At 31.9% G+C, this 21,717-nt stretch overlaps 2 protein-coding genes across 5 annotated transcripts; one reads left to right on the top strand and one right to left on the bottom strand.

Annotated features, from left to right (window-relative positions):
• Positions 1–1,613: 1,613 nt before the first annotated feature.
• On the bottom strand, positions 1,614–8,593 carry LOC143422939 (uncharacterized). Its single transcript, XM_076893921.1, has 12 exons — positions 8,470–8,593; positions 7,537–7,849; positions 5,422–5,589; positions 5,031–5,141; positions 4,246–4,388; positions 3,912–4,094; positions 3,723–3,845; positions 3,377–3,545; positions 2,967–3,235; positions 2,676–2,840; positions 2,283–2,565; positions 1,614–2,071 (listed from the first exon to the last, which is right to left on the bottom strand). Exons 2-12 carry the CDS (start codon positions 7,556–7,558, stop codon positions 1,812–1,814), a joined length of 1,896 nt encoding a protein of 631 aa, XP_076750036.1. The 5' UTR covers positions 7,559–7,849; positions 8,470–8,593; the 3' UTR covers positions 1,614–1,811.
• A 4,317-nt stretch (positions 8,594–12,910) lies between these two features.
• LOC143423279 (uncharacterized) lies at positions 12,911–21,616 on the top strand. Of its 4 annotated transcripts, none has more exons than XM_076894492.1 (9): positions 12,911–13,520; positions 13,594–13,736; positions 13,911–13,934; positions 14,419–18,011; positions 18,113–18,655; positions 18,897–18,999; positions 19,208–19,334; positions 19,458–19,529; positions 19,611–21,616. In XM_076894492.1, the coding sequence occupies exons 1-9, from the start codon at positions 13,427–13,429 to the stop codon at positions 20,138–20,140; spliced, it is 5,229 nt and encodes a 1,742-aa protein (XP_076750607.1). In that variant the 5' UTR covers positions 12,911–13,426; the 3' UTR covers positions 20,141–21,616. The 4 variants fall into 4 exon arrangements, with proteins under 4 accessions (XP_076750607.1, XP_076750605.1, XP_076750604.1 ...); XM_076894490.1 differs by having other exon boundaries at positions 12,912–13,520; positions 18,113–18,701; positions 18,760–18,999; positions 19,208–19,331; XM_076894489.1 differs by having other exon boundaries at positions 12,914–13,520; positions 18,113–18,701; positions 18,760–18,999.
• The last annotated feature ends 101 nt before the right edge of the window (positions 21,617–21,717 follow it).

Below are 21,717 nucleotides of genomic sequence, written 5' to 3'. Positions count from 1 at the left end.
AAATTTAAGATGTATATATATGAAAGGAGATTTACTTTAATTATTATGTCCTAAATTAAGAGTTAAAAATATCCTGTTAAACACTTTTAATTTAATGCATATAGAAATTTTTAGATAAAAAATCAGGCATATTGTTACATACATATTACATCAATAATGAAAATAAATTAATGGATTACATTGGTTAAATATATACATGTACAGTAAATGTATTAATAAATATTGAAATTGTATCGTGGATATGTTACTTAGCTATAACTGAATTGTAATTTTTTTTTAAGTTTAATTTAATTTCAGTTAAAATACAAGGTTTAATAAACCGTATTATTATTATTACAACCTTTAAATTCTACTTTCATTTTCATTATGATAATATATTCTTTAAGTATACATTTTGTGTAGGCAAAATATTCAGTATTTTTTATTAAATAAAATACATGTACGCTTATCCCAGACAGCATAGCGTATCGCACGGCGATGCAAATGGCATGATGTCGTAGACCTGTGGTAGTATCATGCTATCAGTGTCGCTCCCAGCTTCCACAACAGCACAATGCTTCCACTGGGGCAACACACATGTCACGACATCATCGCAGCACCAGGTTGTCGGTACTGGTGTAACGCCACGTGTCACTCTGGTGTCACGATAATGCTGACACCGTGCATCTGCACTTCCGCATACGAATGCGGACACAGATGGCTACGGATGTGCTTACACTTGTCCGCACCGTGTCGACGCTGTGTTGCCTAAGTTAGTAATCTCCAGAAGACACAGCTTTGAGACTGTGACATACCATCGACATTGTCTTGGCACTTCCGTAGTCATTTACCGCCGGCTTCGTCGCTGTGTTGTCTGGGCCATTGCAAAAAATAATACACTTCACTTCTACCTACGAAAAACATCACTAATGAATAAATTATCTAACAGTCTATAAAAGTTAAAGGGTAAACGTTCATTTTTCCTGAAATAAATGGAACTTAATTAGGTGAAACTATTCTCTAGAAAAGTCATATCAAATGATCTTGTTCTTCATACATTCTATCATAGTCACTGCCTTGAATGACGAGCGCACGCACACATACATACTGAGAGGTAGAGAGAAAGTAGATAAGTTTGTTAACCAAGTAAAATTATTAAAGAAATCCAACGATAATTATAGTAACATTTTGCACGACATACTGCAAGGAAAATGCATCCGGAATTATAAATTTTATAATTTCTTCTCTAACATTCTATAATTTTGAACACTCTGGAATCTATGTTTTATTAAATAATAAAATATGATTGATTCGACCACTACTACTATGTACTACCAACAAGAGTGTTTGGATGAAGAGAAACGCCTGTATGTCGTTTATGTTTTGTGTATTGTACACAAATTTTTTATATTAATACCTCGTCAACTATTAAATATTTCTAATCAATCGATGACAAAAACATTAACAAATCAATTAAAACGTGTTAACTAATGATGATGATGGATGTTAGAGCTCGCGAGTACCCTAGATTACTATAGATACCCTAGGTTAAATTGTGTGTCATAATGGAAATATGTTACAAAATATAATTTAATTAAATACGTAAATGTGTACTAGTGATGGCACGGCTGAATATCAATTGCTAACATTTAATTTAATGTACTGTTTTCGAATTCATGAGGCAGTCTTATACTATTTTTATTTCCTTTATTATCTCGGCTAATGAAATCGTCTTCAGAAGAAATTTGTAATAATACTGTTATATAACATGTACCACATGTTTCATCAGAGATCCTCCATTTAGGTAACGGTTGTTTTAGACACGCATTCGGTTACATGTGTAAATTTTGTTGGTAACCTTCGACCTCGTTGTACATTCTCTTCACGGTGTCTTTCGTATTATTCGGTACGTAATTTTGCGCTGCAGGGGCAACTTTGTTACTATTCGATATGATTCCGTTAGCCAGATGAGCTACGCCATTCTGCAACATATGCGCAGCACCATTTGCAACACCATTTTGCATACGAGCAGCTCCGTTCTTTTTAATCTGTTTCGCATTATTCTTCAATCCGTTTGCGATTTTGACCACTCCTACGAAAATGGTAAATGGCAATCGATTAAATTTGAATTTCATTCATTTTCAAATAGACGTGTCACGTGTTTCGACAAGAATTATTTTGATGTTTACAACAGAACAAAACTGAACACTTCTTTCACTTACTTCTGAAAAATTGATTTACAAAATAAAAAGAAAATCATGTACGTAGAGAAAGTATTTCTAAATAGAGCGAATAATGATTACCATGTATACTTATCCCATTTACATTCTTCGTAGCGTTAATCGCTTTCTCTATATTCGTTTTTCCATCGATTAGTTGTTTAGAAATACCATTCGGTATGATGGTTTGATCGTTGTTGTTAGGAACTACTATAACTGATTTAGTATTGCTTTCATTATTTTCCAGTGTTTGCCATTCAGGACCGTTTGGATTACTTTCTTCCTTACGTTGCACTCGAGTCATTAACTGATAAAGCGCAGCAGCGAATTCTTGTTGCACGCTTGGTACATCTGTATCTCCATCGATCTGAATTAACAATTATTTCAAGTATGCATCACGTTAATAACATTACCGATACTCCTTATACATATGTATCAAAGAAGGTAAAATTATGGTTTTGCGATTGCAATACTTGCAATTGTTAAGCGGTTTTCGTTGTCCAGAGTTTTCAGCATAGGTAGAGACACTTCGCGAAATATTTCCAATCTTTTCCTGAACGCAGATACGTTGTCGTCTAGCCTTCCTCTACCAAGTTGTAGTTTTGAACAGTCTAGCAGGACTAACGGTGGTTGTTGGTCAAACTAGTAAACCGAGAAGAACCGTATTGATTTTATATAAATTTTATACTGTTTTAAAAGATTTTTTTATTGTATTTATTTTATTTTTATACATACGATACCACGATTAAGTTAAATCAAAGAAATTACCTTATTTTCAAATTCCAGTACTTGATTCAAGTCTCTAGGGTAGCCATCAATTATTACACCGTCTGTGTCGCGATTTAATATAATCTGCTGTTCGACAACTTGCATCACGATGTCTTGTGGGACCATTTCTCCGGAAACGATGGCTTCGTTAACAATAGTATTCGATGATGCCATTGTTCTGAGTAGTGCACCTATACTGACGTGCACCCAGCCTGACATGTTACGAACAGCTTGAGTGCACAGATTTTCTTTGTTACTCCCTGGGCCACCTAATGGTATCAAATTTCATTTTTTTTTTTTATATCAGAAACGTATGTTTGTGTCTCGAAATTGTATTTTTGGATACTGTGATAAAACAACTAATTAAAAATGATTCATGTAATATAGTTCGAGTAGTACTTTTTAGTTACCTATTACCCAAATGAACGCAGGTAAACCTTTCCTGACTTTATCGGCGGTTTTCGTTGGTTTTACGTTTACTGTAACAGGTATTTGCGTTATCTGAGCAACAATTTCTTTCTTAGGAGACGGCTCTTTTTTAATTTCTACAATGGATTCTTTTCTCCTTTCGACTTCTACCTATAACGTTAATTATCACGATATGATTAAAAATGAATGAAATATTTTACACAAGAGTGACGGATAGGACTACAATTTAATGTAGAATGATATAAAAAAATACTGTATAATAAGCGAAAAACAACGAAGTTAGAAAAGAATATGTACATATCATTGATTCAAAAGTTCGGAACATACTTCTGCTTCTAATGGTTGAGGAATATTTTTTTCTCGTACTTCATCACTTGGCAAATCAAGAATTTTAAAAACTGCATCTCGAAAATCGATATAAACCTCGCTTGGATTCCTCTCTCCATTTACCTACGATTAACATAATAAATAAACAATAGAGAATAAATTGAAATCCAAAGGGAAAATACTGTTTACCTCTAATAACATTCCACTTTGATCAAAATATTCAGCAACAGGCATTACATTCCTATAAAAATTATAAAGTTCCATTCTCGCTAGCTCGATTACTACTTGTCCAAGCTGTGCTCCAAAGTCAATTTGTCTTTCGAGTATCTCTTGCCTCCAAGATACAAGAATTACACCATTCACAATTTTTATCTGCAAAATGTATCGATATCATTTTATTTTTAATAAAAAAAATATATATATTATATTAATATAGTCGAATTTGAAATTACTTAAAAATATATTGCAATTCAATATTTATAGCGTGTTCTTTCTATACAAGTGGATATGTTAAATTATTTACTTTTTCGGCATATTCTACTACATCACGCATATTACGTGGGTATCCACTGACAAGGAACACTTTGGAACCTGGAGACATTTTGATTTCAAGCATAAGAACCTCTGCGACAGTCTTACTGCTAAGTTGTCCAAAATCTTGCATGTCTGTTATAAAAATAAATATTAGAGGCATTTATTGGCAAAGAAGCTGAAAAGTTATACGTAGCAATTATACTAAATGATAACTGTTAAGTTGATAACTATAGGAGATACGCCTTTTTTATTTAGAACAACGATAATTATCTTAATTTGTTAATGTAATAATATTAGTAAAGAAAAGAAATGGTGAAATGTAAACTTGTGCAAATTACCACGTGTTAAATAAGATTATATTAGAAGATAAATATCTTTTGTCGCGTGTGGATGATCAGATCGATGTACGCGTCTACTATGAGATAAGCAATACTATACAATGCTAGATTTGTCCAACGGGTATTATCAGCTACCAGTAGATTTAGTATCATCTAATTGCATTGTCTAATTTTGAGATACAATGGAGTGTTTGTAGCATGTCGAATGTATACTCGTTCGCAATAGCTACTGTCTTACTAATACAAGACATTCATGCAATTGAAAAGGGGCGTATTGCTTCCTAAATATGCGATATTTTCTAATAAACTACGTAAACCGACGTACATCGTGTTTGTGTTGTAAGGAAAAAAAACCAGGATTTTTACATCCTCTAGGTAAACTACGACTTCTAGGTATATTTAAAGTAATTTAGTAATTTATTGTCTTTGTTCGTACCATTTCCTAAAGCGTATTGTTGAAGAAGGTCTATCATATTTATATGCGTTATACCCTTCTTCTCTTGCATTAAACTATCACAATGCGTCACCTTTCCGCTGCCAGGTCCGCCTGAAACAGATTGAAAATTATATAGTATATTGCGTTTGTGTAACAGAATCATTGCAATAATCGTAAGTAGTCACATCTCCTTCGTGGAAATTATTATATATATACATATCATTCAAATTACTGTGCAAATTGATATACCAATGTAATATAATAATGGTTTAGTGAAATTTTAAAACTTTACATTAGAAACATTATCTACTACATAAAGCAATTTTATTTGCATTCTTGCGATTCAAATACTTCTTTTGCATTTCAAGACCGTACTGTGCAGGATACAAACCAAGGACAAATATGACTGGCACTTTTGGAACTTCGAACTTAACCGGACCAACGTTTTGTTGCGGAAAATGTCCATTTGGAGGGGTTGACAAGAGACCAGCCTCTCCTCTCCATTTCCCTGCACTTCGAGCATCAGCTTCTTCGAACACCTGCGACCCATTTTGTTGATCTGAAATCAAATACGGTAAATCGTTACATAGTAGACAGAGGCGTGATGTGATAAGCGGAAGTCCGCCTCTATTCGAACTAGTCAAGTGGATGAACTTAAGGCATCTGCAGCAGCTGATTCTAATGTACTTAAAAAAGTGTAGACATTTTTTTAACTATACATTAATAACTATTGTCATCTTCAAAGTAGTCTCCTTGTGCATCTATACAGTGAATTAGATCAGATTATAAAAGATGGACTCCACTTTTTTTGTGGCGGTCGAAACTTGGATAATACAACCGTACCAATACAAGTATCTTAACTTATATTATCAACACATACAGCTTATCGACGTCTTACAGAAAGCATAATAATAAGAAAACAAAGCTGAGATAAGAAGAGTATCGAAGTGATAAAGGATTTAATGCGTGGAATATTAAATCTATTAAATTAAATCTATTAAATTAAATCTATTATAATTAAATCTAACTACTTTTATCCAAATAAAAAGAAAAAAATAGCTTGTTCTGTTAAAAAAATTAGGGATGCCTATCTTCTCCCCTATATTCTTTATTCCTAATAATATAGTGCATCATAATGCTTCTTTTAAGTTACAAAACATTCACTTCGATATTTGTAGTAGTTTCGAAGAAAATACTTTGTTACGCTTTGTGTGCCTCGCTCTATGTATATAGATAATAAATACATAGATACATGCATATGTACTATACATGTACCAGATGAGTCATTTAACTGTCCCACCTTCTACTTATCAACTACCAGTCGTATTAAAATATTGAAAAATGATATTCTCTACTCTGCTAAATACCAAACAACTTTGTTAATACGATAAATAATTTATCAGCAAATTCAGGTAGTACAGTTAGTATCATCGCTCACCCTGTATTTATACATAACATGAAAGAGGATAATATATATAATTTGGAATCGAAACGAGTTTCTACATTTCTTTTGGTGAGTTGTTTGGAACTTATCGATCACGTGTTATGTCTGATGTCAAGTACAAAGTTTATATGGGTCATACGTGTGCCCCGTTCATATGTTCCGACTTAAAGTTGTAAAAATGAAAAGGAAATTAAATCAGAAACTTCAGCAGCTTATCATATTTTGCTTTATCTTTTATATAAGAGAAATATTTTCTTGCAGATTACACGCAATTTACTTTCAACAATTTACTTCTTGCAAAAGAAAAAGAAAACAGCAAAATAAATTCTAATATACTGTTTTCAACTGAAATTTATATTATTTTCACCCAATTCTTCCGATAATTCCAAACATATATAATTGTATAGCATATGTAATACAATATTTATATTTTAATCTAACTACAATTAGAGAGTCATTGGTACACACATTAGGATAGCTGTTGTAGTAAGATATCATTTTTATCGATCGCAATGATCGATAATGTACGTCCGAATAAGTGATAGCCAAGTTAAGTGATTTCCAGAGAAATTTGAAGTTCTAAAATTTATCCAAGTATTTCCCTTTATACTGCCTATAATCTACTAAACTTGCATAAATATAAAATAGTTAAATGTTATTACATTAAAGTATGAAAACGTAATTCATATTGATTTTGACGAGTTTATACATCAGTCAACTGTCCAACGTCACCCAACACTCGCCGCGTCAGTTCTATCTTCTAAACAAATACGCTATGAGAGGGGAATAAACAACCAACAATTTGTATAATTGTTAATTCATTCATTCATATAATAAAACTTTTAAAAGCTTGAATCGAGTCAATGAAGTCAAAAGTATAATTCTTTAAAATAAAAAATATATACCTTTTCAAACCTTTATGTATTACAATAATGGATTTTATTTTACATTCTTCTTTATGCATCATGCAAGACAAATTCTGTCTGGTTTATGTTACACAACTACTACTATTTGAAGGAGAAAAATCTTTCAACTTTATATAGTGTCAACGAGAGTACTCACCAGTGTCCAGGCAGATGCCCATAGTAGGTCGTTTGGAGGATGCCAAGATCTTGTCACGGCCATTTACTCACATGCTTTCAATTAATTAATCCACTTTTTCTCTTTCACTCGTACCTCCGAGAAAAAAGCATCGCAAGAAATAATTTCCGTCTCACATTAGAAACCCTTTTGTTCGACTTAACTTGAAACGTTTGGCACTTCTCTCTCAAGTCTTTCCCACGCAATGGCAAGCGTAAACCACCGATTTCCTTCTGATAAAAGCCGCCAAGTTGTGCGTGATATTTAAAAACAGGTAGAGCCAGATGGATCAAATCTGTACAATTGTTACGGGAAAGTTTTTAGAACGATTATTCGTAGTAACACTATGCACGTGATTAGGCTTAATGGGTTTCGCACAGGATATACGAGATACGACGCACCTTCGTTTATGTTTATTTCATAGAACATGAACACATCCGATAATAAAGCATTTAAAGAATCTAGGAAACAAATAGAATTATCAAGATGCGATAGATTAAAATAGCAAATATAATAAATAAGAAATAAAAAGAAATTGAACTATTTTCATTTATGAGTACCGATGCTCATAATTATTCATAGAAATTAGCCAGGTAAAAATTTATAACGTCATGTTACATGCGATGCATGTTATATCGTAAAGTTTTATATTAATAATAATAATAATAATAATAATAATAATAATAATAATAATAATAATAATAATAATAATAATAATAATAATAATAATAATAATAATAATAATAGTAGTAATATTAATAATAATAACAATAATAAGCTTTATGTTTTACTCTAAAATTATAATTTATGTTTTATTTCATTGTTCTCCCTGAAGAATTAGTTAATTTCTTTCTTGTTTCTGATGAAATATTTGCGTTTCTGATAATATTATATGCAAGAACTTTAAACGTTTACCTAAACGATCACTACAAATATTGTTGCAAAATTTTTAAAAAGCACAACATTCTTCGTCTGTCTTCAATAATTTAACAACACGCACCACTAATGTTTATAGTCGCTGATAATCACACGAACGTATCCTTGCTCCTAAGTATGGTGTAAATTAGTATTTAAAAGAGATGTACGTATGCAACTTTCCACAAACTTGTTCTGCCGAAGATCTATCGATCGAGCAATCTTCCGAGACAGATAGACCACGCGACGATAAAGATCACTGTACCGTAATCGTAGTTTCTGCGATATTTTTCTTAATTAACTTCGAATCTCTTCTAAGCTCCCAAAGTTCATTAGAAAATCAAGTGGTATGACATAAATCACAAACGAATTGCGCACGAATTACAATTTACAAGGTTGCACGATAAACGTTTGACGGGCAAAGCGTTTTCGGCAGTTTCTCTTTTTCGGTACGGAAATCCTATGGTAACAATGTTAATCACCATCAACCGAAGCAAAGGGAAAACTTCGGTATCGTAATATAAAACACGGTTGACACGCGAGGCTTGCGGAACGGAACTTTCACGGGCAAAGGTTTCCTGATCGCGACGTGATAACGCTGTAATGGATTGCTAGAAACAACTAGAGGTCGTAGCAAGAGTCAATTGTCGTCATAGAGACGCCCATGCGCAGGTAATCCGTTTTCCACGACCGTGCTCCGTGCATGTATTTTGCATACATACGAGTTAATAGCCACCCTTCTGTATTACCTGTAACGTATGCAGATATGCGTACATGAGCCAGGTTCAATGTCAACTTCCTGGCGAACGGAGAGTTCTCTAACTATATAGCAGGTTCTCCATAACAAGCAATGGGTTAACTGGCTTTTTAGGGATTTACAATATTCAGTGGAAAGCATTAAAAATGTGTAATTAACGCGTTACCTCCCGTCGTTAATCCTGAGAAAACTTCCTCTGGTACCAGGAAACAACTTTTTTTTTCACTGTCAAAAACAAAACCAATTAGAAATTATAATACAATTCGATAGTTTTAAAAATAATAATATATTTTAATGGTTTTAGCAATTGTAGTGGTAGCTCAGTATTTTTTATTTGCATAATACTTTTGGAAGCATTCTCTAATGTGTAATGGTACTTTACAAGTTTTATACATATACGTACACGATGCAATGAATTCCAATTATACTGAAAAAAATCTATAAAGAAATTATACAATTAGAGAGACGAATTGCATAATTATTGTCGATAGGTAAAAATTTCATATCTCTGCGAGTTTCAACTCGTTAACTTTTTTTCCTATATTAAAGCAGTATAATAAACTAAGTCTCCAAATAACAGTTTTACATAAAAAAAGGGATTAGCTTAACAGGTTTACATAACTTATCGTGCAAATGAGCATGAAGGTATAATCAGCGGTTATCTTTTTTTTACTGAACGGAAACGATGAAAGCACTCCAACATGTATAAACTCGAAAACGTCGGCATCGATTAAATTATTGAAATGTCCACCATACAGCTGCTTTGCTCTCATACATATGTCTATAGATAATTCTTACAAGGTAAGCCGTTTAGATACCCACGCCCTTTCCCCAATGACATGCACCACTACGTAACGTAACAACCGGTTACTCTCTTAAACGAGACCTTTCTATTATGTCGAAATTAGACCTTTTGCTAAGCTTCGACTATTATCACAAAACAGAAAGTGATTCATAGATATTAAATAATTTCTATCGATTAAGAATAAAAAATGTGCAATACCCGTAAAATGATAGGATTATGATACAATTATTTAATTCCCTTTCTTCATTTCTATTTCGCAAGGTTTTTCAGAAATCTAGTTATTGATATTAATATAACATATTGCATTTATTAATTCTTCAGTATTTTGTTTGACCTTAATGTTCGACTGTACGGACCGATATTCGCGTATGCAATTTTCAACGAGTACAAAAAACGTACCTCCTTGCCTCCAATGTCAGAAATATCCACATTATATTTCAGTATGATTGGCATAAATTGGATTGACGATATTTAAATATTAATTGTATTACGTAGAGATATCGTAGAGATGTTAAATATTTCAGATTTCATGTTAAATATTTTACTCTTACTGGACAATCTAAAATCAAATAAGCCTGACAATAATAATATTAACACTGTATTATGAAAATAATAAATTCGCGTATGACAAATTGATTGCTGTTTATATGATTTGATTTAATTTTGTATTTTGTGTTCTCTACAGATACTAATAATTATCATTACTGTTATATTAATTGTTTTTGTTACACTACATTTATATTACATTTGATTACCGTTTAATACTTTTACTGTCCTATTCGGTACGCTCTTCGCAATATTACTACATTCCACGTCGATATACATGTTTCAAAAATTCGATTTTACGCACTATTTTCTACTCTTCTACTCTTCTCGTTAAATGTTAGTATGTAAGGGTATACATAAATATCGTTTCTCAGTTGAGCACATGAGTTTCTTAGAAAGTCGAAGGTCGTTTGTCGAAGCTCGCTATGGTTTCTTAGAAATTGCTCGGTTTCCTACTTCGATTCTATAATTTTATCGTGCCAGTTAACCATGTAACGAACGAACGGTTCCTTTCCTGTTTAGACAATTTAATTATTTGAATTCTTTTACAATTGTTGATGGAAAATTAATTAGTGACTTACCTACTGTAGATGGATAATTAATTAGTGACTTACCCTATATATAGCGTAAGAAAGTTATAACTTTCTTCACTGATTTCGATCTAATCCTAAATCTAATCAATGTCGATAATTATTAAATATGCTATAGAAATTATTTTCGAGCCATTTCGAACCATTTTCTACTACGCGCGTAACTGTAAATCGTTTGGTTTTAGTCTTCCGAGATATTTGCAAAATGGTGTGGTTACCGATCATACCGCGTTTTGCCACTGATTTACAATGGGTTTACATTTTGGTTTTTGCAATGAACCTTCTTGTTAGACTTACATTTTTGAAGCTTCTTGCACAATTGCATTTATGCGGTTACACTGTATGTTGTAGCACGTGGGGCACAATTTAAGTGACATCGAATGGCCATGTGCATTTTCACCCTTCTCCCCCCAACTCCGCCAACGCCATTCCTACATTCAAATGTCCCGGTGAAAAGGATCAATCTTATCCTTCTTTTTATCACATTTACAATCGTATAACATTATGTATTATACATTGCATATATGCATGAAGTGGCTCTTACAATCAACATCCCACTATCTTATTAATTTCGCGGAATATTTGTCTAACAGAAGTAATTTTACCTTGTCAAGAATGTACGTTCCTGTGCTCTGTGCGATACGATTGTGTAGATTGCTACTGCGCGTGACAATGAATATCCAATGAAAGCGCCGTTTGCAAAAAACACTTTGCATCGTCGTTATATCAAAATGAACTAAGTGCCCTAAAAGTGATTGAAGAAGTGTAAATTTGTGAATTAGGAACTGTAATTTCAAAATCATTTTTAGCCGTACGATATATAATATAGGTAAATATCTTGTGGCGATTGAATGTGGCATGTTTTGTATGACTGACATGTTTTTTCATTTGTAGGTTATGTTCTTATAATTTTTTGTGTAAAGAAGGAAGGTATGGTACAATATACATTTCAATATACATCTAGATAAGTATATTTTTAGTAATTAGAATAATTATCTTAGCCCTATATAATGTAACTTAATGTATGTCAATACAAACAAGGAAAAAAGTAGGCTTTATATTACATTGTCATTTGAAACTCATGGTATAAATTACTTTTTATCTTTTTTTATATAATTATTATTAATATTATAAAGTCTCATTAGTGCTGATACATATATCATAATATAATGCTGCTAATGTAAATGATTTGTCATAATCATTACAAATTGGTTATAGGCATGTATATGTATTAAAAGAGAAATAAATAATGGTTAATAGCGTGATAAAAATTGTCTATTTCTTCTTTTTAACTGGAAAAAGTATGAATAATGATAGTTTAAGAAGCAGAATTTGCGCTGATACCACGATTACGGCATGACACGCGCGTTGGCGCTTCCGCAGACGTTGCGGTTACAATTGCTATAGACGTGCTGCGGACGTCCGTGGGACAATGGTAGCACCGTGTCGACTGTGTCGTCTGGAGTGCACTCTCGTTGCTTACTTGCATTGTACAAGTTCAATTTTTTCTAATTACAAGTCGCTAATTCTTTTAATTTGAAAAATTGCTCGAAATTTTATTTATTTACGATAAGATTAATTGAAACAAATATAAGTTCGTTTGCGAAATTATTTATTGAAAGTAAATGTAATTACTTTTGTCGTATTTAATAATATTAGTAAATTAATTTGTATGCTCTGCAGCAGTTGTATAATATATACGTCTTTATACTTAATTATATATGCACATATATATGATGTAGTACTAATCAAAATGTCAGATCCTAGAGTGATCGTTTAGTCAGAACGTACATTCATATAGATATATCAATGTGTTGAAGATAGAAAGAGAGCAACAGAGAGAATAGAGGGGCAAGAATAGAACTGGGTTTGGCAAGCGTGGTGATTTTACACCTACCTTTTAACCGGACCGTGGCCGATTGTATTGTATTCGTTTCACGATACGTATCATGCTTGGGCCAGGTGGTTTCCCTAAGAAAAGTGTATTTCTGTTTTACATATTATTACAACACTTCATCATTGCCGTGACAAATTCGTTTAACAGTATTCGTGTACGATCGGAGATAGTTTCCAATATTTCGTAAATACCAGAAATATGAGATTACGGATGTTTCCGTAATATGTGTGTCGTAAAATTAGAATGTGCCACGAAATGATACATCATTCAATTTTTACAATCATGCACCTATTCGAGAGATCATAAAGTTTTAAGAATGACTTAAATAGATCAAGATCACCATTGAAGAATTTCAATGCGCGATGCTGGATATCATATTATGCTGGATATGTTGGCTGTTTTGGGTGGGTCTTCCAACACTTACAGCTTATCCCGTATCGTCTTCTGTACAGACTGGTATGTGGATTTTATATTTCAATATTCCTTCTAATAGAATTCTATTATTGAGAGGTTATTTTCCTTCTAATAGATTTGACGTACACTCATGCTTCATCAAAATGGGAACGATACTGGATACAATACACACTTGGCCTTCTAAGTATAACTGCTACAGCGTTCACTTTAGTTGGTTGCCTTTGTTGTCGAAAACATAGAAGACCCAAAGGTTTTCAGGTAATTTGTTATCGATTATTGTAATATGTACATATGTATATAAAGTTTTGTTGTATATATTATATTTTAGTTATATATATATATATATAATGAATATATATATAAAATTAAAATAAAATTCTTTAATTAGATTACTTGTTATCCAAATAATGATTTATACGTTACCAATTGTAGGACAATGCAGGAAAGTGCAATCAGGTAACATTAATGCTATAAATTTTTTGAATACTAAAAAAAAAAATAAAAACTAATTTTGTTAAAAAACATATTGAGAATCAAAATAAGTAATGCAATTGACTCCTGCAGCGAAAACATTTTTCAAGTATTACTAATTTAGTAGTATTCCTTTATTTTAAACTATGCTATTAGTTAGAAAGTAATAATAGTAATTTATATAACTTTCGTATGTAAAATGTTTTATTTATGAATATAGGAGTTACTATATTTTTTATTGTATTTGAGCATATATTATAAGGAAATCACATGTGTTCTGTTGTGTAGAAAAAAATTATGTTCGTTTTCAATTGAAATAGTTAAGAGTAGTTGCATGTATATTATTTATAAGTGACTGTTGTGTATAATATAGTTTAATATGCTTTAAATTTTTCACTTTTCCAAATGTTTTTTTTTTTTATTTTTTGTAAAAAGATGTATGCAACATGATTGTGGTTGCATGTTTTAGGAGTTCAAAGATGGAAACAATATTGGACAGGAATCAGTATTCGAACATTCATTTGAAGGTTTAGAATTGAATGTTCCACACATGTTAGCTGTTGCAGAGAGAGTACAGTTTGAACCTTTACCTGTGGAACACATTGTTTCTGGACCTAAAAATCCTTCAAAACCGAAACCATTACCTTTATCGACATCGCATTTTGAAGAACATGATCCTGATTCTAATACTCTGCCAGAACATTGTCATGAATGGTTTAATATACCAGATTTATGTGTACCCAGAGAGAAATTAAAGTATCTAAGAGAGATTGGTCATGGTTGGTTTGGAAAAGTTGTAGAAGGTCGTGCAGATCTGGAAGGACATAAAAGAACTTCCAAAAATGGCGGTGTCATTGTTAGAATACTTACAGAAGAAGCTACTATGAAAGAGAAAGCTTGGTTTCTTGGTGAAGCCACACCATATTTAAAACTACATCATCAAAATATCTTAACATTGTTGGGATTTTGCTTAGAAACCGATCCTTATCTATTATTATTTGAATCATGTTCGGTAGGTGATCTTAAAGGCTTCTTGTTGTCAAATCGTGATAAAAAATCTCAAGAAGCGCTCAACAAAGAAAATATACCAATTCGTATGGCATTAGATATTGCTGCTGGTTTGAAACATATGCATAGTCATGGATTTGTACATACAGATTTATCTACCAGAAATTGTTTAGTTGCATCAGATTTGTCAGCAAAATTAGGAGATTATGGGACTGGTGTAGAAAAATATCCTAAGGATTATTATGTCGTCGGAGATCGTGCATTACCTATAAGGTGGTCAGCACCAGAAAGCGTAGAATGTACTGATACAACGATTGAAACTAGAGAGATTACATGTCAAGCAAATATGTGGAGTTATGCTATTCTTCTGTGGGAAATTATTACATGGGGAAACAGACCGTATCACGATAAGAGTGACGAACAAGTAATTCAGATGCTCTTGTCTCTAAGAACTGATCTTTTATCAAATGGTATACAAGCATTGCAAACGTATCTAGAAAACTGTCCATCGAATATATATCAAACTCTTCATTTATGTTTGAATTTAAGTCCACAGAAGAGACCAAATTTGGATGATGTGAAACAACTCCTTTTAAATGAACACATGGAATATCTTGATTTTGAACAAAGATGGGAAAGTTTGCGAATCAATACTAAACATATACGAAGTGCTAGTTTACAAGATCTTCGGGGAAGTATCGATTCAGATTATTGGACTACTATCGTTGACGATACACCACGGCAATCATCATTTCGACTCGGGCCAGGAGAATTAGTGAAAAATGTACCAAGCGTTAAGGATATCGTTCAACATGAATCTAGTTCTGAAACTGAAGAAGAAAGTTGGAAAGGACGAATCGAACAAGGTGTTTACACTGAAAAAGTAAAACAGAAATCAAAATCTGTTACTGATTTAATGATACTTGTACATATCGATTTTGATTCCGATGCAGAATTATCAATGGGAGCACAAATATCAGAGAAACATGGAAAGAAGAAGTTGCCTGCTACTGGTAGTGATAGTGATCTTAGACATAGTACTCATACAGATGAGTTTGACGAGGCGTTAAGAAAATTACGAGATCGTTTGCCAAATAATACTCTTAGTAAGAGCAAGACATTAGATAGTTCTGAAAGGCCAAAATTGCTGACGTTAACTATGGATCAAGCCCAAACTCCAATTTTAAGATTATCTTTAAATGATAAAGAATGCATTGCTACAAATACTAATGTCACATGCATTGCAAATGCAGCCACGGAAACGCGTAACGACAAGCATGTACTGAGACTTTTATCAAAAAATGATCCTGATCTTCCTCTCCTACGTTATGTACCTGATGAAACATCCACTTTTGAAATGTTGAAAGAAAATAATGGATCTCAATGTAATGATACATCCAGCCATGGAGACACTGGTAATACTTCTTTTTTTAACAATTTTACAGTTAATTTTGAGGCAGAGAAAAATGATTTAGTTGATGTTGTACTGTGGAATCATGCGTTGGATTCTGCTTTAAAACAGAAAGTACCTGGTTTCTTGGATGAAGGTGAATTTAATGAATATAGAGAGTTTGCACCTAGACAGGAAAATAATGCCAGTGTTACTACATCAGAGTTAATTGCAAGCACCTTATCCAAAGCAGATAAGCCGCAATTTCGAAAGCACTTTAGGTACAATGCAGATGACAAATTTTCCATCGAAGAAGACACGGACATGGATCAAAGGTGTGTACCACATGAAGATGAAGAAGAAAGAAAGCAATTATCTACTCCTGATGATGAACAAAGTTCTGATTCTGGATTTAGAGATAAAGAATCTTGCGAGGAAGAAGAGAATGTTAGTGCATCAATTCCTTCAACATCCGTTAATAATTTTGCAGTGAACATACCAATATCCACTGAAGAAGAGCAATTACAGATTTTGTTCGAATTGGATACCATTCTTGATGCTGAGTATTATTCTATGCTTCCTGGATCTGAAAAAGTAACAGAAAACTTGGCTTCAATTAATTATATAGAAAATAAGGTTCTTTGTACAAATGAAGATGAATCTGATTCTATTCACACTATAGATACTGTAGTTGAAACAGAAAATAACGAAATTTGTTCTCTTAATGTCAATTCAGTGGAAAGTGATATAATAAAGTCGATATCAGAAGATGAACAAGAAACAGAAAATGCAGTTAAAATTGAAGAAAGGAATGTATTCGAAGATATAAATGATCTTAATTCTGTACCTACATGTACAGATATAATGCAGCATGATGCACTAATAATAAGTAAGTATTCAAATGAACAGAAAAAATTGGAACAATGTTTACAAAATTCAGCAGAAAGTGAAATTGAAATTGGAAACAAAAATGAAATTGAAAATAGAAATGAAAATGAAGGTATAATTATAAGTGTAAATCAATGTGAAAATGAAAATAAAAGTAAAAATGACAATAAGGGTAAAAATGAAGTTGAAAATAAAAATGAGAATGTAAATTATATTGCAAATAGAAACGAAAATGTAGTAGATATTAATAAATATAAAAGTGAAACTGAAAATAAAATTGAAAGTAAAGATGATGTGCATAAAAATGACATTAAAAGTAGCAACGAAAATGAAATTGAATATAAGAATGATAGTAAAAGTGAGGATGTAGTAGAAGCAAGAAACGAAAATGAAATGAAAGACAAGAATGAATACGAAATTGATATTGAAAATAACAACGAAAATCAAGCTGAAAATAAAAATGAGGATGAGAAAGGGGTAGAAAAAACCAATAAAAACGAAATTGAGGATGAAGATAGTTCTACAATGAGTTTACGTAGTGATAATTCTTATGTATCATTTGATATAGAAGAAGAGTTTGTGACTGCAATTCGAAATGAACTTAGAGAGAAATTACCATGTGCTCAGATGACTGTTGTAGAACCTTTAGAAGCTCACGACGATGATGATGATGATAATCATTCTATCTCTAGCGATATAGACAATAAACAGTGGGATGATGACGATAGTGAAGAATCTTCTAATCAAGGTAGTGGAGGAGTGGGTATTTCGATAAGGTACCATTTTAATTCCCAACCGTACACAAAACAACATTAATAATTAATAATATAATCATCACTTCAAATTCACTGGTAAAAATGTATTATTTTACATTTAGGTATAACATATATGACTCTCCGCTTAGTCCAATCCAAGAAGAACGAGAAAGTTCTACTCTTACCTCAGAATCGTTAATATCAAACTCTGGAGAAGCATCAATTGTTTCAAAAGAATCTTCTACTTCAGATGATGTATTAGTAGTTGATACTCGAACAAACAAAATGATTTTGTTAGAAGGACTGGGAGGAAACTTGCAAGATGATGAAAGAGATACAACAAATGGAGATCTTTCTGAAGAAGAAAATTTGGATTACAATTGTTTGATAGTTAATTCTCATGATGATAAATCACATATTATTGTTGCAAGTAGTGGAGCACCTTTACCAAGTCCAGAGGAAGAATCTAAATGGCAACAATTACCTTCATCTTTTCCATTGCCATTGCAATTGGAGGATGATTTAATGTCAACAAGTTTTGGAACAGAGCATGGTTGGGCAAGTCAGGATGACGATGAAGAGGAGGAGGAGGAGGAGGAGGAGGAGGAGGAGGAGGAAGAAGAAGAAGAAGAAGAAGAAGAAGAAGAAGAAGAAGAAGAAGGAGATGATGATGAAAATAATAGTTCTAGCTCAGGAGAATTTGTTTGGAAAGTATGTATCGGCTGTTACATTGATTTAGGTCAATTTTAAATGTTTTGTTATTTTTTAGCGATATAACGAATCAGATGTTGAACAAATTCAAACTCGACATAATAACGAAGCAGTAGTAGGGGTTGATGTTGACGATGATATAGATCTAGAGGAGGAAGGGGAGGATGAAGGAGGAAGAGAAGAAGTAGAAGAAGAAGAAGAAGAAGAAGAAGAAGAATTTACACCATCCGCTTGGAATGCAACGTTAGCCCCTCATCGCTCTGCACTAAGATCTCCAGACAAAACTATAAAATCTAGCGTAAGTTTTACAGACTGTTAGTTTTAATTTTACTTAAACACAATTTAAATATTTACAATTTTCATATTCATTTTTGCTGCTAGGATGAATTGGTGGGTATATTCTTGTTACTCATCTTCTTTTTATTCAGTAAATTATTACAAGTGTATGTAAAATATCAATGCAGCTTAATAACCTCTAGTGTATTAATGATTTATCATTTGTACAGGATCAAAAGAAAAGTGTGTGCTTTAAAAAACAACGCTATCACTGCGTGTATGAATATCCAAAAGAAACATTAGCTACTGAAACTCAAGGAGAACCAACTACTACATGGGAACCTACTTCATATAGTGGTAATAGTGGTCTAAATAGCTTAAAGACATAAATAAAAATCATATTGTAACCAAAGGAATAAAATTGTATGCAAAAGGAAGCAATTGAAAAGTATATATAAAATTAATTTTGTTCTATTTTAGATTGGGAGGAAATGCTAGACGAACCACGATTAGATTTATATCCCCTTGACTATGATGATGTTAATCATACTGGTATACTTATTGTTAAATATTTAATATATAACAAAATTCTTTCCATTGATATCGTTTCCATTAAATTTAATATGTTCACAGGAAATGAAGAGTTTTTTGTAAGCAGTTCAAATCGTCCGTTTCAATTTCAAATTAGCGATAGTAAATATGTAAGTCAATTTTTTCCTGGTGCGTCTACGTCAGTGAATGAAGAACGGGACGAAATAGACGGTGATCATGAGAGAATGCCGCAGAATGGAATAGAACTGTTAAATGATTGTAGTCAAAGTCAACAATATCAATTAGGAGAATTAAGGCATACCAGGGATCGCTTAAAATTGAATTTATCTATAAACGGCCCATCTTTCGTTTCTGTTAAACAAACAAAAGAAGAAGGTGATCTAAAGAATTCGCACAATGAAGAAAAAATATCAGAAATCTTGCAAAGTGCAGACATTACACAGGACTACCATCTTTTAAATTCCTTGAATTACAATACGTTACCAACGGTGCCTCCCAAAGACATTCAGCAAGAGAAAAATGTTGACCAGTCTTCTTCAAAAAGTGCCCAATGCGATAGCCAAGATAAAATTGAGCCTATCGACAAGTGTAGTATTTTGACTTATGACTAATGTGTTTCGAAGGCGATAGTAAAATGTTAACAAGAAATAATTTAGCTAAAGTCCGTCCGAATTAATTTCATTGCAAAAGTATATAGTGATTACATAACGAGGTCACTACTAAATGAATCTCCAATTATTGTACATAAGATGTGGCAAATTTTTATTATAGCTGAGATTCGATCGATTGTCTATAGTATTATATTAAAATATATAGTTTTGATTTGTTGTATACAAATGTTAATAAAATAGAGCTTAATATCAATATAATTTTTTATACAATTAGCTTCATGGCAATAAAGGGAGAAAAATCCTTTATTGAATCGAATAGGCAGACAATCGATTTTTTAAAGCTACATCAAAACTATTCAGTAATTTCATTTTTCATACGTGTAAATATTTATTAAGCGGCGATCACATAGTAAATAATAATCATCAGACGAATAAAATTTGTCTAAGTTAATCTTATATATTTTCGTCTCGATGATATATGATACTTATTTATATTAACTTTCAGTTATTGTCACCTTTAAATACAAATATCTTTCATGATATTATACTGAGAATTATATTTTAGTAGAAAACAGCTCTCTACTCTAAAAGTATTATAATGTCAATCAAGGGACGGTACTATAACAAAGTCTCATTTTTTAGAAAAAAAAATGTATAGTAATTTATGCACGAATAATTTTACATAAATATGTTATTTTACCGTTACTTTTATTAGAACTGTGATGGGCACAATTTGTGCACTTTTATTTTTGATAATTTGACGAATCAAATTAATGGAAATTTCAAATGAAGTAGTACAGAAAATATGCTGCCTTACTTTATTGCATACTATTTTTCAATATTTTTAAACCTTTGGACATTGTCTTCTTTAATCACTTTTAATATTTAGATAACGTATTACAAAAAAATAATGTTCAATAAACATTACATGAAATGTTCGTTTCTTAAGAAGAAATTGTTTATTATGCATATAGCATTAAATATGAGAATGGCAAATACCAATGACATGTTAATTGTTGATTAATAGTGTGCAATTTTCACAAGAATATGTTTCAAAATTTTTATTATTGCTGCAAAAAAAGTAAATCGTTTAATGTAGCAGCAGAATATAGACTAGATTAATAAAAGATGTTAAAAAAAGAAACGGACACATAATATCAACATATTTGACACATTTGCACCAATATATCATTTCATTAGTAAAAAAATTGAAAACGTACATGTTATAACAACTATTAAATAATAGTGTTGCGATTATTATGCGATTTTACTACAACTATAGTTATTGATATGATTAATATTATTATTATTATTGATTATTATTGTTATTATTATTATTGTTGTTATTATTATTATTATTATTATTATTATTATTATTATTATTATTAATGCTACTACTATTGATAATGCTAACTGTATGCCCATTATAACATAGGATATTAATAGAGAACAATTAATATATTGTTATACAAAGTATTGATTTAGACAGAGAACGTGTTTCATTGTTATTATCTTCCTCTATCGTTGCACACCCTCCCTTCTCGGCCACTATCATTGTTTTAAACAAAACAATTTAC

This window comes from Xylocopa sonorina, chromosome 4 (genome assembly GCF_050948175.1).
Source record: "Xylocopa sonorina isolate GNS202 chromosome 4, iyXylSono1_principal, whole genome shotgun sequence".
NCBI classification, from domain to species: domain Eukaryota; kingdom Metazoa; phylum Arthropoda; class Insecta; order Hymenoptera; family Apidae; genus Xylocopa; species Xylocopa sonorina.
The sequence above is the reverse complement of the archived record's forward strand: the minus strand, read 5'-3'. Positions and strand labels throughout refer to the sequence as shown.